We start from the raw sequence: 16711 nt of genomic DNA, 5'->3' as shown, positions 1-16711 counted from the left end.
ATCCCAGCATGGGTACCAGCATCCCAGCATGGGTATCAGCATTGCAGCATGGATACCAGCATCCTGGTGCTGGTACAGGTACAGGTACGTGCATCCCAGTGCAAGTTGTGCATTCCAGTGTGAGAGTGTCCATCCCAGTATGTTACCAGCATCCCAGTATGGCTATGTACATTTTTCTATAGGAATTTGCACCCTGGTATGGAAACCTGCATCTCAGTACAGGTATGTGCATCCTGGTTTGTGCATCCCAGCACTAGAACGAACGTCCTGGTATGAACATGTGAATCCCAGTATCAGGATCTGCATCATTGTCCAGGAACCTGCATCCTGGTGCAAGTATCTGCATCCCAGTATGGATTCCAGTATCCCAGCACTGGGTAGATGCTGCATCTGGCCCAGCTGCCTGCCAGATGACCCATCCCCATACCCTCCCATCCTGAGGACCCTGCTCTGCCCTGAAAGGATCCCTTGCATCTGCCCCCATCCAGACCCTGAGCGCAGGCAGCAGCTCCCCAGGACCACATCCCATGGGAAGAGATGCTCTGTGGGGTTTAGCCATCCCTGGGGCCACCGTAAGACCCTGGAGAGGTACAGGGAAAATCCCTTTCCTGCACTGAGACCGTGTTCCTGGTATCCAGAGCCTGTGATGGAGCCTGCAGAGACAGAAATGGGCGAGGGAAAAGCTGCCACTGGGAAACGGGAGCAGGAAGGGAGGTGGCACAGTGCTGAGTGCTGGAAAGCAGGGCCAGGTCCTCATCCAGAAACCAGGCTTCTGCTTGCACCCCAAATCCCCATAATTTTGCCCAGATGGGTGGACAGCCCCCGCCCTCAGGACTCCTCCCTGCTGTGGGGACCCCAACCAGACCAAGGACAGCACAGAGACACGGGCTGTGAACGGAAGGTGAGTAAAAATTTATTTCAGTGTAGAGAACAAAACTAAAACAGCACAGCTGTGCCAGGCCTGGAGCAACGCAGGGCGCAGGGACATCCCTGTGCTCCAGGGCTCTGCCCCACAGACACACTCCAGGCAGGCAGCAGGGATGAAAAGCCCAAGGATACGGCCCTGTGGGTGGGTAGCAGTGGAGAACCCCAGGCTGGCAAAAGCAGCTCTGGACAGAGCCAGTGTTGGAGAAAGTGCCACTGCTGGGATGGGGACAGCATGGCAGGATGCTACCCACAAATGGTGGCTTCTCCAACTCCTCGCTGGCCCCAGGCCACAGTACAAGTTGAAATAGACAAAGGGACACAGAAGCAGCGGGCTGTCCCTCAGTGCTGCCCCGAGCTGCCTGTAAATAAGCCTACCCTGAGTGCAGCCTAAGAGCTAGTGTCACTTATTTCACTAGAAACCCCCTGGCACAGCAGAAATGGGTTGGGAGCCCGGGGCAGTAGAGTGTGGAGCTCCCAGGGACAGCACAGGCTGGTATCATTCTTTGAGATGCTGAGAACAGGAGCAGCCCCAAACTCATGCCGGCTGAAATGCCAGCTGGCTGGAGGTGGGCATGGAGGGAAAACAGCTTCCAGTTGTACCAGGAGGTGCAATGCTCAGAGCCTCCTGCTCTGGTAGGGACCCACAGAGGGAATGGCAGGACAAGGACCACATGATGGCACCGCCAGGCAAGGGCATCCTCAGCCCATGTAGTGCTCTCTGGCACTGGGAATACTGGTTGTGGGGGACAGGGACACACGAGCAGGTAGGAGAGGAGGGCAGATGGGCCAAAATCCAGATGGGATGGTATTGGGAAACAGGGACTCGGGATGGGAGTGTGCCTTATGGGGCCGAAGCTGCCCAGCACTGCTGCAGCAGGCAGAAATCCTGACAGCCTCAGTGCTGGCACTGCTGGAGGCCCTCACGGCTCCAGGAGCATCACCCTGCAGAAGGGATGTGCCCAGCCCATGGACAGATGAACACTCGTGTTTGAACATAAAAACAAACGTTAAAAAATCATTAACAGAATAAAAGAAGGGAGTGATCCCTTTGGCTTCCAGGAAGGAGACCCCAGCTGCCACACAGGCAAGGTGCCCGGGGACCAGTGGGGCGAGGCTGGCTGGTGCCAAGGATCGATCCTGCTGGTGCTGGGAACTCTGGCTTCTCTGATCCTGCAGTTGAGGCTGGGGGAGGAGGATTTCCCACCAGGGAGCAGCGGGCCCTCATGGGGCATGGTTCAGGACAGGGAGCTGGTGGCACAGGAAGGACGGGGAGCAGAGCAGCTCTCACTTGTTCTTGGCCAGCACGCGGTACAGCGTGAAGCCCACCAGGGCAGTGACTGCAGCCCCCAGGGCCACCCGGAGCCAGAAGGACGCAGCTCCCAGCTCCACAGCATTCAGGTGGCTGCAAGGGAAGAGAGAAAAGATGGGTGAGTGATGTGAAAGGAGACAGGTGTCCAAACGAGCCTGACAGCTCTTAGGATGGCACGGCTCAGCTCCAGGGGACAAACCCCATCCAAAGGTGCTGGTGCAGCACTGAGCACCGCGAGGCTCCCGGCCCCGCACACTGAGCGCCCGCCACGCGGCATCACCATCAAAGCCGACGATGGCTGGTGGAAGGGAGGCAGCCTTCACCCTCCCACAGCCCTGAAATAGCACACCAACATCTAAATAATTAGTACCAGCAAGGAGGTACTCATCTTCCTTTCTAGGTCAGGCTGCTTTTACAGCTCCAAGTGCAGAGAGCCCCAGAAGCGGGTGCAGCGATGCTGGCACAGGGGTGAGAAAATCAGCAGCAGCCACGGTACTGAGCTGGGGACAGGGAGGGAAGGGCCCTGTGCCCTCTGATCCTGCACACTCCCTTCCTAAACACGTGCTGCCCTGCATCACTGAGCTCCTCGATGAGGAGAAAAGACGTATCCATTATTCATTCTCCACTAAATGGGGAGGAGAAGAGCCAATCCCCGGCCCTCCGTTACGCTGTTATTTATTTATACCAAATACCCTAAGATATATAAAGGATATTTAAATTTTAATACTGCAGAGAAAAAAAAAAAAAGGAAAAAAAAAAAAAAAAAAGAGCGTTGGCTCTAAAAATAAAGTTGTTTATTGAAAAAGCTAAAGGGAAAACCACTCACTGGTAATCCCATCCTGTCCTCCAACGCACCCACATGCTCTCCTGGAAAGGGCAGAGCCCCCACCGTGCTGCCCAGCCCCCTTCAGGAGCAGCTCCTTCCCAAAGCATCCTGAGGTCCTGCTCCTCTGATCTCTTTGCTGCTGCTGATCAGGAGAAAACAGCCACCTCCTCCTCCCTGCAGGCGCTGGCACACTAGGCTGGCTACTCACCTTTCAGCACTTTTTTATCTCAGCCTTCAAAAAACAAAGATCCTGCCATCAGAGCTTATCCAATAAATCTGCCAGAGGGCTGCATGAGGCAGAAGACACTTGAGTCCCTTCGCCCTCTCCTATTGGGGAAAAAAGCAGCCCTTTTGTTCCCATTAATCACATAAGCAGATGATATCAAGAGCTCGGGAGAAACCACGCGGAATGCAGGGTGGGGAAACTGCAGCTTCCTGCCCTCAGCTCCCAGCCAACAGCCCCCTCCGTGGCACGGATACTAACGGGAATGTGGCAGCAGTGGCCAGCTTGGTGTAGACAGCAGTGCTGGGCGGGCCCTGGCTGTGGCAGGAGAAGAGGAATGGTGGTGGGAGGCAGTGCTTGTAGCAGAACTCAGCTGGGGACAGCCCAGGCTGCTGGCTTGCTTCTGGCAGGTCTGCCTTGGAGGCCACAAAAACGCAGGGGATCTGGCTGTCCATGTAGTGTTGCTGCAGGCAGAGGAAGAAGGTGAGGGGTGAACAACTGGCCACTGCCCTATGGATCTCCAGGGAGGGAATCACAAGGGTTCCCCAGCCAAGAGGAGACCAAGGCAGGAGGGCTGGGCAGGCAGCAGCGCTTCCTGGAGGCGTGGGCAGGGCAAGACTGCTCCTGCACCCTCCTGGGAAATGCAGGGCCGCCACTCAAAGGCCGATGCCTCCCAGGGTGCCTGCACTCACCTTATAAATACTGGCACAGTAACTGAAGGATTTGGGGTCACTCAGGTCATAGATCAAGCAGGCAACGTCGCAGGCTGCGTCCGACACCTTTGTGAACTGCATCTCAGCACTGACCTCGTGCAGCTGGAGCAGGAAAGGAAGGGACAGGGGGCACAGCACTGCCGTGAGGAGACGGAGCCGAGTCTCACATCAACACGCACATGATGCAGTGTAACACAGCCACGGGCACAGCACAGCACAGGGGTGCTATGACGGTGTGATACGGGTGGACACAGCCCAGCCCTGCTGCGTGCAGCCAGGCAGATATAGCAGCAATGCCCCCCTCTCCCACACTTACTATGAGGTACTTTTCCTGGCCGTTGACCTGCACGGTATTGATCGTGTAGAGAGATGGCTCTCCTGGGTCCTCCCTCTGGACCTGCCGTGGATGAAAACACCGTCTCAGACATCAGGGAGAGTGCTTAGGGGAGGGAGAACACTTCACGCTGCTCTGATCCCCGCGGTCTAACAGCCACTGCCCTTGAAAGCCAGCCAGAGTCTGCCACGAGACAAGGGCCGTTAGCAACGAGCAGGGAAAAACCAGCATCACCTTGGTCAGATCAGGAAAGAAACAGCCTCTCAGAATCCTTGGGACAAGCAGAGGGAGGGGACCCACAGCCTTACGCAAAATAAAGGGGCAAGAGCCACAGCATAGAGGGGTGGTACAAAGCCCTGCGCTGGGACGCCGGCTCTGGCCAGGGCAGGAAGGTGCTGGCACACAGCAGATTGCTCAGCAGCCTCACGCTCTGCCTCCTGCTCCACCAGAGAGGGGAGCAGCCACTCACCGCGAGGCTCCTGCCGAGGAAGGCCTGCAGGAAGGCAGACTTGCCTGCGCCCCTGGCTCCCAGCACCTTGCATAGGAAGACGTTTCTCTGGGTCTGGCCTTTCTCCAGGTCAATCCTCTTCTCCCTGGTCACTGGCAAAAGTAAGGGCGGGTGAGTGCGAGGAGGAACACCAAACTGTCAGGAGGTGAGAGCACTGCTGTACCTGTGAGGGCCTGAGTCTGGGAGTCCTGCTCCGACAGGATGGGGTAGCCCAGGTAGCCGAGGCACTCCAGGCAGTGTTGCACATCCAGGTAGGCTACGAGGCTGGAGAGACAGAGAGCATTGGGAAGCTGGTCAGGGGGATGCTGACAAGGTCAGCAAGCACTACGTGACGGGACTAACAACGTGGGAGAGGGACTGAGCTTACGTCCACTGGCAGAGAAATCCATGCAGGGAAAGCAGGCCTTTATCAGTGGTGCATACCGTGTTGTAGAGCTCAGGGCCCCAGGGCATACAGGGGAAGACACTGAAGAAGTTCTGCAGCTCTGCAGGAGAGAGGGCACCATCCTGGTCCTGCCAAAACAAGTGGGAGTCAGCAGCTGAGGAAGGACACAGGCTACATGCACACAGCAGCTCTCTACAGCCATGTCAAGTGCTGCCAGGGACCCCTCTCTAGGGGTTCTGGCACACTGAAGCCAACTCATTTCCTGCTGCAGAATGACACAGGGATCCTTTCAATAGCAGACATCAATTGCAAGCGAGGCCACAGCTGCGTGACTGCACAAAGAGCCTGAACCCCAGGGACACTCATCACTGTACAGCTAACAGGCACTGCCAGAGGGGATTCTGTTCTGTGACTAAAACTGGAGCCACCACCAGCTCTGCCACTGGGAAGGACCTGTTCACATGCACCCTGCAGCCCTGAGCTGCTGGTCCTGCCAGTGCTGCAGGCCAGTGCTGCAGGCCAGTGCTGCAGGCCAGTGCTGCAGGGAAAGCAGCCTGAGGTCTGCAAGCAGTCGCTGAGCCCTCCAGACAACCACACGCCAACACAGCAGCTTCAGGGTAGGCATGCCACAGGGCCACACCACAGAGGATCTGCTGGCATCTGGGCACACAGAGACATGTTTCGACTCAGTGCTGCAGCTCCCATGGAGCCACCATACCCCAGATGCATACCAACGTGTTAAATAATTAGATCAGATGCATGCACATCCAAGACAGGCCCTTCCCTCGCTCTCCAAAGAGCCAGAGCACGGCACAAATTAGTTGCTTTCATTCCCTCTCTGCAGCCCAGCACCCCTTCCACAGGGCTGCCAGCTGTGTGGACACTTCTGCTCAGTTTGTGGCTGCAGGCCAGCAGCTCTGATCACTTTCCCTATCACCCTGTGCGCCACAGACGGTCACGCTGCACGGCTGACACCAGCTCAGATCCCAAAGGCCCACACTTTACCACATGCTCTTTGGTCAAGGATGGTGACCCCAGTCCCACGGCCCCGATGTGCAGCCACAGTGAGGTACCTGCAGCTCACTGCGACCACCCAAGCCTCAGCAAGAAGCTACACGGCGCCCTGCACACCTTGTCATGCTTCTCGAAGAGCCGCTGCAGGAACTGGTAGCCCAGGTGGTTGAGCTCCGTGGAGCAGCCAGGAGGCAGGCGGAACCTGCCAGGAGAGACCCAAGTGAGCAGCTCCAGCACCTCCTCGCTCCCTGAACGAAGGGCAGTGTGTCAGCAGGTCCTCTGCAAAGCCACGTCTCAGCCAGAGCACAGGGCTCCACAGTCCCTCCCTGCCCGTGGCCAGTGGCTGTCCCTAGGCCTGGCTGTTCCCTGGCTATAGGGAGAAGGTGCTGAGCGTGTGGAGCAGGCTCCCCTCGGTACTTCTGCACCACCTCCCAGACTGGGAGCTTTGCTTAGCCTCACACTCAGGGCTGCAGAAGGGCACAGCTCTAGACACGGTGCTTTCCATCAGCACGGGCCCTGCTGTCTTCCACCATTGCCTGCTCTCTGGGGAGGCAGCTCAGACAAAGCCTTTCATTACTGCCAGATCACCACCTCCAGGGTGGCAGGGAGCAGAGAAGAGACAGCAGCTACAGAATCAGCCAGGAAGGCTATGCTGACTGCTCACGGCTCCTGACAGCTCGGCTCAGGCAGAGACCAGAACAGCCTTCAAAAGTCCCTTGTTGATGTCAAGGCAAGTCAGGGACAAGTCTTCATCGCTCTGTTCTTTGCCCACCTACGTCACAGCCAACAGCACAGTTAACAACTTCAAGGCCTTCACATTATTGCCAACCCCCCCTTCCCAGCTCATGATCACAGGGAAAGGTGAGGAGCATGAACAGGGCTGTAAGCTCAGGGTGCAGATTCAACCTCAGCCGAGCAATGCAGCAGATGTCAGGGTACTGAGTTGTACACCATGGGGTTGTCACACCCTGCCAGCCCCACTCCACGCCAGGATACGCACTGTGGGTACAGGTAATCATCTGTCAGCTCCAGCTCGTCATCGTAGCCAAAGCGGCGAAGGATAGTCCATGTGGTCTCATGGCGGCCCCTCTGGATGAAGAGCGTGTTGAGGAAGAGGAAGCCTGTGGGGGAGAGATCAAGCAGCTCAGACAACAGTGGCCAGACTGGGATTCAGCCTCAGGGATCTTTGTCTCAGGAGTATGTGTTCACCGGAAAAACCATGCTTGGACAGAAAGCTTTACATAGCCATAGCAGGCTCAAGTTTGCTTCATTAGGCCTGGATCGAGATCCAGGAGGCTCAGCCTGGTGACAGGGCCCCTCTGCAATATGCTGGAGGAGGTGGATCCATCCACTCCTTGCAGTGAAGGAGCAGACGGTCCCTGTGCTGTTACCATTTAATGTCAGGCCGTTGTCCTGCACTCCGTCTGTGGTGTTCTTCCACACAACCATCTTCACATCCTCCAAGGCCTGGGGAGCCAGTGGGTTTCCAAAGCAGGACTTCTACCTCCCAAGAGACAGAAGGTCATTGTGAGCCAGCACATGGACAGCAGAAACCCTCTATCTCACCTGCTGGTGAGATAGAGGGACCCAAGAAGGACCGGGAGATACTGCAGCTCCACAGCCAACCCTACCTGAAAGTAGTTGAGTTCATCATCGCTGAGGATCTGGTTATTATCTTGGTCTGAGAGGTTGAAAATCCGGGTCAGTGCTCGTGAACACGCAGGTCTCAGCTGCAAGGGACCAACCATAGTAACAAAACCAGGGCACTGCATTCGGTGTGGCTCTTTCCTCTGCCTCCCAAACCCCAAAGCCCTTCCTGCAATGGGAGCGTGGCTCAGGTAGGCCAGCACCACAGCCATGCTGAAGCTGGAGGTCAGAAGCATGACAGCCCACAGGGAAGGTTTCCCTTGGACTCCTCCCACCACACAGTCTGGAGCACGAGGGCTCCTGCAGATATCTCTGGTCAGTGTACTCTCAGGTAGCTGCACTTAACAGGGAGAACTCTTTCCTCCTCTGTTGGCTCCCCCCCAGGGGTAACTGCTTTCCCCTTCTTGCTACTTTGGCACAAATTCTCCACATCCTTCCCAGGGGTAAAAGGCACAGCAACCAGTCTGGAACTCTGTGACCCCACAGATGTGATGGGCACCTCCAGGAGCTGTGAGCAGATTCCTACCTGCTTCTCTTCCGGGTCATAGAGGGGTGCAGTGGGATGCAGCACAGCTTTCTGGGCATAGTAAAAGAGCTCAGAGATGTTCTTGAGGTTCTTGGCAGAGCACTGTGGATTCAAAGGAAGACACAATGCTATGAGTGGGCAACGGGCTTGTGACAGTGGGGAGGAGGTTGACAGGAGCTCTCCAAGCCACGAAATAATGCATGAAAGCACAGAGCAATCTCTGTCCAGCATCAGGAAGAAAACAAAGTGGAATCCTCCTGCACACACTCAGGCTCTGCTGTGCCTCAGAGCCTACATGGGCTGCGTGCAGTTCCAGCACTATTTACAGCTAGACAGGGCAGACACCAAAACCCACTCTAAATCCACTTTGTGTGGAAAGCAAAGCACAGAAAGCATAAAGCACAGGCCCTTGAGGCTCAGACTGAGGTCATTCTGCAGAGCAACACTAGTGGGGCAGATCCCTCAAAACATGAAGGCTCCCCTGGCCCACAGTCACGTGCTCCTACCCCTCACAGAGGCTTTTCATAAACACTCAGGTCCCTCACCTCCACACAGGTCTCAATCTCCGAGAACTGGTTCATGATGGGCAGGATGACTTCCATGGAGCTCCCCATCTGCAGGTCAGACTTGTTTCCAACTAAAATAATGGGGATCCTGGGGGAGAAAGATGGTGAGTCAGAGAGCACGAGTGGGGCCATACCCTGCCAGCCTCAGCTGGGCTCCAGCTGCACACGTTGCTGCACAGCCGCCCAGGGAGCCTCCCTGCCTTCCTCTGCAAGGTCCAGAACAGCTTTCCTGCTTCCTACGGCTGGGAGCATCCATCTGGAGAAACAGACTGCCTGATCCTGCTTAAGCTTTCACCCAGCAGCAATATGTTCAGGAGCTTTTAATCCAACGCAGCAGCCTTCTGTCTAAGCGACCCACATGCAGCCTATGGCTTCTGTGCTGCCATCCTCCCTTAGCAGCCTCCCTCTTCTTGCCTTGCCAGTGAGACACGAAGGTGGGGGGAGGGGGAAAACCTTCTCCTGTGACCCTCTGACTCAGCTAGACCCACAAGGGAGAAAAGCCCCCACATTCTTCTGCTGCAAGTGGTCTAACCACCGGTTGCACAGCTGGCTTAATCTGAGCAACCTCCACAGGCAACGAAGGCAGTGAGGGCCCTGCAATCTCCCAGCTCTGCCCGCAGTACCTGGCACCCTTTTCAGCTCCCCCGTTCACCATGGGGATCCATTTTGTGCGAATCTGCAAGGCAAGCACAGAGAAGGACCTGTGAGAGCAGACTGGGGAGAGGCAGCTCCCAGTGCACACAACGTGGCTGTCAGCAGGGCCCTGCAGCCATCTGCTCCCCAGCATTCCCCCGCACCAGCAGGCAGAGCACACCCAGGGATGCTGTATGCCAGCAGAAAGATGTGACAGGCCTGTTGCCTCCAGCACAGACGGACAATTGCCAGCGTGGGAGCAAGCCCAGGCTGTGCTCAGCCTGTCTCTGCTTGCAGGAGTCCCAAACCCCAAAAGCTCTGGAGGGCTGGGGGCATTTCAAGGCTCCCAAAGGGGACACGCTACCTTCTCAATCGTGGCTTCCTTGGTGACATCATACACCACACAGACCACATTGGCCTGCAAGAGAGAAGCAGAAAAGGAGTGAGCAAAAGTCCTGGTGCTCTCACAATGGCAGGGAAGCCTTCCAAGCTCAGGCAGCTCCAGCCCCAAATGCTGCCACTGCGCATGCACTAAAACCCAGCAGCTGTGGTTTAGAATGCATGAGCAGTACGCACAAAAACACAACACACATGCTGCCTGCAGGCTTGCTGGGAACTGGACAACATCAGCTATAACCTCAGCTGTTTTGTGCCAGCATGCAGAATCTCCCTTCTCAGCTCTTGGCACAGCATAGATGTTTTCCTTCCCCACATTGGCAGAAAGCACACGGCGGCTCCCACCCCTGCTCCTCCCTGCATGTAAGGCCTCCATAGAAGAGGAAGGGCACATGTGTGGCCATGCCAGCCACACAACAGCCATACCAAGCCAGGCAGGGTGGGGGCAGCACACAGAGCTGCTCAGCCCAAGCCTAAAAGCAGGGCAAAGGCAGAGCAGCCCTTTGACCACAACGCCTCGCTGCTGCCCAACCCCAGCTCTGCAGTGGGATACTGGGAGCACAGCCTCACTTCTCTCTGCTTCAGGCCTCATCCCACAGCCACCAGCACAGCCACCGCCACGCCATGCTCTCCCAAGTGATGCTCTTGGGGTGCCACCCCTGTGCCAGGCAGCCAGGATCCCCTTCTCCATTTGGCTGTGCATGGGAACCACTCCTTCCCCTCCCTGCACTTGACCCCTCAACTCCCCCACTTCCATGCACACGGTGGTTTGGCAGCTGCTGACCTCCCCCTGCCAGCCCTGCACAGACAGCACTGACACTAACGCTTTCTTTCAAGCAGACAGAAGGGATCACTGGCCCTTTCAGGGGAGAGTTTAGTGCTAATCCCAGGGATGCACAAGGGTTTAGGCAGGATTTTCTGGAGCCGTTTTAAGCATCTCAGGACATTCCTCCTGTCTGGGCAGAGGGAGCAGGAGCCCAGTGCCCATGGCCCACCTCCTCAGCTGTTAGATGCCAAGGTGGAACAATGCAAAAGTTTTGCTGTGAGATGCACAGGGGAGGAGAGGGCTTTGTTACGTACTATCAAGACACCCTCCTCTTGAAGGAGCCAAAATTAATCCCACAGTGAGGGAAAGCAGCAGGGCCAGTTGGATGGATTCTTTCTCCTCCCTGGCCAATATGCCCCAGGGCTCCATCTCCCAAAACACCACCTCTGTGTCACTGCTTTATCAGACAGCCACAGGGACCTCAAGCAGGGAGCAGAGGGTCTCATCAACAACTGCTGCTCCCCTCCACCTCCTGGGAACATCCCAGGACTGGAAGCACACCACGTGCTCAGCAGCCTCCTCTACCTACTGGTCAGCAGGGAGCTGCCCCCCTCTGCTCACCTTCTGGTGGCTCTCCAGAAGGCCAGGACAAGCCCTGTAACAGCTTACAACACAGAGAAGGATTAAACAAAGTGCTAAACAAACTGCTAGCGTTAATCTGCAGATAACCAACTGCCTGCACATCTCTGGGTGGTTAATGGAAAGAGAGAGCAGTCACATATCACGGGCAGGCTCATGGCAGTGCAGCCTTCTGCCCTGCGATGCCCCATCCAGCCCCGCTCACCTTAGCAATCTCCTCTTGTAGCTCATCCTCAGTCTGCTCTGTCTCTGGAAAGGGAGAAGAACTGTCACCACTCACTGTCAATGGCTGCTGCGGTAGGGGCAGCACCCTTCCTGCTTGCTGCAGGTATGCAAGGAGAAGAGAGGCCAGCAGGGAACAAGACAGTCTCACCTGAGTAGTCTACAATGTGAGTGGGGACCTTCTCAGGTGTGACATCAGCCGGGATCGTGATCTCTTCTGCACGAGGTGGCACCTACAAAGCAGGCACTGTGTTCTGCTGCATGAAGCAGCCAGTCAGACCAAGCAATGGTGAGGATGGGAGATGGGGCACTCAGATCTCAATATAGCTGCTGCCCAGGAAGGGTGACTCCTGCCCGCAGATTGCTTCCCTGCCTGCTGAGAGCTGCAGCAGGCTGATGTGTGCTATTGCCTGCTCCTCACACAATGAAATCTGACGGCCTCCCAGCCCTGAGCGCTGCCTGGAGATGCAGCCCTGTGTCCCCTCATGAAAGCAGCACTTAGAAAAAAAATCAGAGCTGCCACCCCCACACTAAGCCCTCAAGTGCTCCCCTAGCTCCAGCCTGACCTCCTGGCAGCTGGAGACAGGCTAAGCTGATTGCCTGGGCTTTGCTGTGAAACACAGAAAGGTGCTGGAAACCAGTTGTTCCCCTGCAAGCTTATGCTTCCCAGTGAGCACTATCTGCCTGCGGGCAGACTGCTGGTGGAGCAGTGCAGTGCCCCTTCTGCATCCAAGCTGGGATGGGACCGCAAGCCACACAGCCAGAGGCCCAGATGGGCACGTGTAGGCAGGCTGGAGACCACAGTGACAGCCCTGCTCAGTGCCAGGCCCTGCTCCAGCCACGCAGAAAGGCAGGCGTGGCCCGGCCCCTTCCATGGGCTCTGCTGCGGTACTGCGATGAGGCTGCAAAGCCCCCGAGGGAGCAGCAGGGAACGAGGCCCCAAAAGAACAGCACTCAAACGGAGACGCCGCATGGGTGGGGGCACGGAGAAAGCACCGCTCCGCCTCCAAACGCCTGGGGCCGCAGCCGGACACAGCAGTGCCAGCGCCGCCCTGCAGCTCCGCGCTCACCTCCTCGGGGAACTCCTCTCCCACCAAAGCCATGATCAGGGACGTCTTCCCCACCTGGGCTAGGAAAGAAAGGGGAAACGTTGGCGCTGCACGAAGCAGCACACACCCAGCCTCAGCGGCCGTTCCCGGCCCGACGCCACAGGGCCCAGCGGAGGCCCGCACCGCGGCGAGAAACCGCTGCCACCGGCCTCAGCACCGCGGGGACCGCAGCACCAGGAGCCAAAGCCTCGGGCGGCCCGGCCGCCCCTCCCCCCCGGCCCCGCTGTCCGCCCTTACCCTCCCCCAGCAGCAAGATCCGCACGTCCCGCTTCATGGCGGCACCGCCGCCGCTCCCGGGGTCGCCGCCGCCGCCAGCGCCGCTTCCGGTGGCAACCAGCGAGTGGTGGGGGATAGAGCGGCGCTGCCAGCACAGCGCCCCCTGCCGGTCGGAGGTATTACCCTCGCGTTTCGTCTTGTTTTATTAGCCAAAAAATATATAGAGAGAGCAGCAAATCGTGTCATAAATAAACAGCACAGCACAGCAGTCCCGGAGCGTCCCACGACCCGCCGCAGGGGCTGCGGCCTAGCTGGGGGGCTAAGCCGGGGCCTGGCGTACAGCCGCAGCCCGGCCCGCAGCGAGGCCACCCCGCCTCAGGCGCCCAGCAGCTCCCAGACGAGAACCGCGCTGTGCGAGGCCGTCAGCAAGCGGCGGCCGGCGGGAGCGAAGCGACAGAGGTGGACGGCGTCGTCGTGAGCGGCGTAGTCCTGGGGGAGACCGGCAGGGCAGCGCTGCAGCCGGAGGAGCCGCTCTGTGGGGAGACACGCTGGGGTCAGAGCCTGAGGGTGGGGGGTGGTTCATCTGGAGAAGGCTCAAGAGACATTACTGCTCCTCTACAGCTCCTGAAAGGAAGCCAGCAGCCCCCTGCTGAGAAGGAGCTGGGGGTCCTGATGGCTGAAAAGCTGAACATGAGGCAGCAGTGTGTGATGACAGCTGGGAAACAAATGGGATCCTGGGCTCCATCAGCAGAGGGGTGGCCAGCAGGGACAGGGAGGTGACCGTCCCTCTCTGCTCTGCTCTTGTGAGGCCCCATCTGCAGCACTGCGTCCAGGGCTGGAGCCCCCAGGACAAGAAAGACAGGGAGCTGTTGGAGAGGGTGCAGGGGAGCCACAGAGATGATCAGGGGCTGCAGCACCTCCACTACAAAGACAGGCTGAGGGAGCTGGGCTTGTTCAGCCTGGAGAAAAGAAGGCTGTGGGGTGACCTCATTGCAGCCTGCAGTACCTAAAGGGAGCCTACAGACAGGAGGGGAGTCAACTCCTGAAAAGGGTGGATAACAGCAGGACAAGGGGAAATGGTTTTAAGTTGAAAGAGGCAGGATTGAGGTTGGATGTCAGGGGGAAGTTCTTTACAGAGAGCAGTGAGGTGCTGGAACAGCTGCCCAGAGAGGCTGTGATGCCCCGTCCATCCCTGGAGGTGTTCAAGGCCAGGTTGAATGGGGCCCTGGGCAGCCTGGGCTGGTGTTAAATGAGGAGGTTTGGTGGCCCTGCATGTGGCAGGGAGGTTTGGAGATTCGTGATCCTTGAGGTCTTTTCCAACCCAGGCCATTCTGAATGTTAGGAAACATTTCTGCTCAGAAAGAGCAATGCTACAGTGGCACTGCTGCTCAGTGATGGAGGTGTTCCAGAACCCTGGGGATGTGGCACTGAGGGAAGTGGGCAGTTGGAGTAGATGATCTGAGTGTTCTTTTCCAACCTTACCACTTCTATGTTTTTTCCCTGCCTGACACACTACCCTGCCCTGAAGCAGGGCAGATACTTCACTCCCAGGGCTGTTGTTCCTGGGATGACACACCTGGGGGGACGAGCAGAGCCCACAGCACTGGCTGGTACTCACCGCTGAAGCCGACAGCCATGAAGCGTGCTGCAGGAGACAGGCTCAGGGACGTGGCAAAGTATGGCAAGGAGATCTTCTCAACGACCTGTGCTCCAGCAAGAGAAGCACAGCAACATCTCAGAACTGAGCAGGCAGCAAAACAGCTGCCTAAGTGACACCTTCAGGAGGGTAAAGGGCTCCTCCTCCGTGGGGAGGCTGACAGATGCACAACCTCTCTCCAGGCTCAAAAACCTGCCAAAGGCACCCCCCTTCAAGAGGTGACATGACAATTTAGAGACTGTTTGCGCTCCCAAAAGCAAATACCTTCCCCTCCAGAAGAAGCATCAGTGACTGGCAGCCTGCCCAGGGGCCTGGGGCCAGAGCTGGAGTTTCTGAGTGAAAAGCTGCCACACTGTCCAGCTGCTTGCTGAACCAATTTCAAAACCTAAAGCTTGTATTACTTGCAGCTCCTATTAGCAGGAGTGGAGCTGTCATTTGGGTCAAGAGGGGGTCCAGCTCTCCCCCTGCAGAAAGAGGGGCTCATCTGCAAGCCCCTGCCTTATGTTGCAGGCCCTTCGAGGGAGATGGGGAGCACTGCCTCCCCACCATCTCATTCAACAAAGCCATGCAATGGAGCACATGCTGCCTGGGCACGATGCACAGGGAGGGTACAAATACCTGTTTCTTGCGCAGGCTGTAAAACAGGGCTTCCTTCTGCATCCCAAAGCCAACGTAGACCAAGGTTCCATGCTCCCAAGGGCAGAACGCAGCCAGGCTGGGTGGCAGGCTGCCATGACCCTGGCAGGGGAAACCAAAAGGAACCAAACTGAGGCTAGCTTTTCCAGCCCAACACAACACGGCAGGGAGCAGAGGAGAGCACGGAGCAGTACCGGCCATTGGGCTGTAGGTGTACGAGCACCAGAAAATTCATATGATACAAAAAGGCTGTTTTCTCCCTCTCTCATTGCCATCTCAGCCCTGCTCACTGCAAAGAAACAAGGAGCAAACACACACTGCCATGGAAACCTGAAGCTCGTTGTTTACTGTCATGGAAGCAGGACACACGAGAGCCCAACAGGCAGAATTTCCACCATGACATTATTCCTGCGTGGGCTTGAAGGTTGGGCTGGATTAATGGATTAGTTTCAACACAAGCAAATAGAGCCCAAAAGATACATCGTTAGTATGGGATGCAAGATCAGTCCTTCCCAAATTCACCATGGGGAGACCTGTAACAGCCTGCAGTGTGCGTGGGCCTGGGGGCAGCAGGTGAGGATCAGAAAAGCCCACCTTCCTCTTGCATGCCAACGTCAGGTACACAAGGGGCCAATATCCTGTCCCATACAGAACCCCTCCATTTTCTAGCAACATTGTTCTGCTCAGATCCCTGACTTTGACTGGTCTGCAGCCAGCTCTGCAGAGTAACGGAGACTCAGGGCTGGAGCAGGAGTATTTGGCTCTGTTCACAGTCACTGGGCTCCTGGTTCAGGATAGTCACGCTCATTGGCAGTGTCAATCAGCAGGATGCTCATCGTTAGGTCTCTCACCTGCACACTGCCTGTGCTGGCTCCTGGCTGTGCTCAGTTTCACACAGCACAGCAGTATCAGCTGTGTGAATGCAGTTTTTTCTCTTCATGCTCACAAAATCAGTGCTTCCCAGTGGTTATGCAGCACCATACGCAGCTCACACTGCCTGTCAACACCTCAAAGGTGCACGAGTAAGATATCCCACGAGCAGCAGAACCCATGAAAATCACCTTCCTAAGCAGACTCACTGATTGCACAATCCTTCTCAAAGCCTCGAGGCATCCCTCCCCTCCTGGGTGACTGAAACAACACATGTAAACACACTGGACTGAGCTGACGAGATGGTTTCACGTGACTTTGGATGGGGTTAGGATGCTTCAGCATCCCATCTACAGCCAGGGAGAGCGTGCTGAAGGGACTGGGGCTGCATGGTGCCAAGACAGGGACGTGAGTCGGGGAGCAGAACACTCACCTCGGGGCTGGCAGGAGCAGGGAAGCTCAGCCAGTCGAGGAGCTCACACTTATCCTTCAGCCAGTCGGAGGCCCAAACACTGACCCGGCGGTCTGAGCTGGTAGCCAGCCACAGCTCAGCTCCTTGCACCCCAAAGTCATGGTACTACAGAAGACA

General features: G+C 56.9%; 2 protein-coding genes across 8 annotated transcripts in view; both read right to left on the bottom strand.

The window, feature by feature from the left end:
- Positions 1 to 891: 891 nt before the first annotated feature.
- Positions 892 to 13050, bottom strand: RHOT2 (ras homolog family member T2). 6 transcript variants are annotated; one of them, XR_006177694.1, is made up of 20 exons: positions 12981 to 13050; positions 12705 to 12763; positions 11786 to 11867; positions 11618 to 11661; positions 9976 to 10029; positions 9602 to 9654; positions 8958 to 9066; positions 8413 to 8514; positions 7871 to 7969; positions 7631 to 7739; positions 7240 to 7360; positions 6357 to 6441; positions 5208 to 5353; positions 5004 to 5104; positions 4802 to 4932; positions 4315 to 4395; positions 3978 to 4100; positions 3547 to 3749; positions 3271 to 3389; positions 2245 to 2329 (listed from the first exon to the last, which is right to left on the bottom strand). XR_006177694.1 is itself a non-coding variant. In XM_042864723.1 (19 exons), the coding sequence occupies exons 1-19, from the start codon at positions 13015 to 13017 to the stop codon at positions 2212 to 2214; spliced, it is 1857 nt and encodes a 618-aa protein (XP_042720657.1). In that variant the 5' UTR covers positions 13018 to 13050; the 3' UTR covers positions 892 to 2211. The 6 variants fall into 6 exon arrangements, 5 of the variants coding, with proteins under 5 accessions (XP_042720657.1, XP_042720659.1, XP_042720660.1 ...); XM_042864723.1 differs by lacking the exon at positions 3271 to 3389 and having other exon boundaries at positions 892 to 2329; XM_042864725.1 differs by lacking the exon at positions 3271 to 3389 and having other exon boundaries at positions 892 to 2329; positions 12705 to 12758; positions 12981 to 13030.
- A 284-nt stretch (positions 13051 to 13334) lies between these two features.
- Positions 13335 to 16711, bottom strand: part of WDR90 (WD repeat domain 90) — a 29058-nt gene continuing 25681 nt past the window's right edge. For both annotated transcript variants that reach the window (XM_042864711.1, XM_042864712.1), the window contains exons 40-43: positions 16556 to 16699; positions 15235 to 15354; positions 14578 to 14662; positions 13335 to 13492 (exon numbers count right to left, since the gene is read on the bottom strand). In XM_042864711.1, coding sequence (XP_042720645.1) covers positions 13335 to 13492; positions 14578 to 14662; positions 15235 to 15354; positions 16556 to 16699 — 507 coding nt within the window. The remainder of the gene's footprint in view (positions 13493 to 14577; positions 14663 to 15234; positions 15355 to 16555; positions 16700 to 16711) is intronic.

Source organism: Lagopus leucura, unplaced genomic scaffold (assembly GCF_019238085.1).
Source record: "Lagopus leucura isolate 7727_CA_CO unplaced genomic scaffold, USGS_WTPT01 Super-Scaffold_760, whole genome shotgun sequence".
Lineage (NCBI taxonomy): Eukaryota > Metazoa > Chordata > Aves > Galliformes > Phasianidae > Lagopus > Lagopus leucura.
This window is presented reverse-complemented; position numbering and strand designations above follow the sequence as displayed.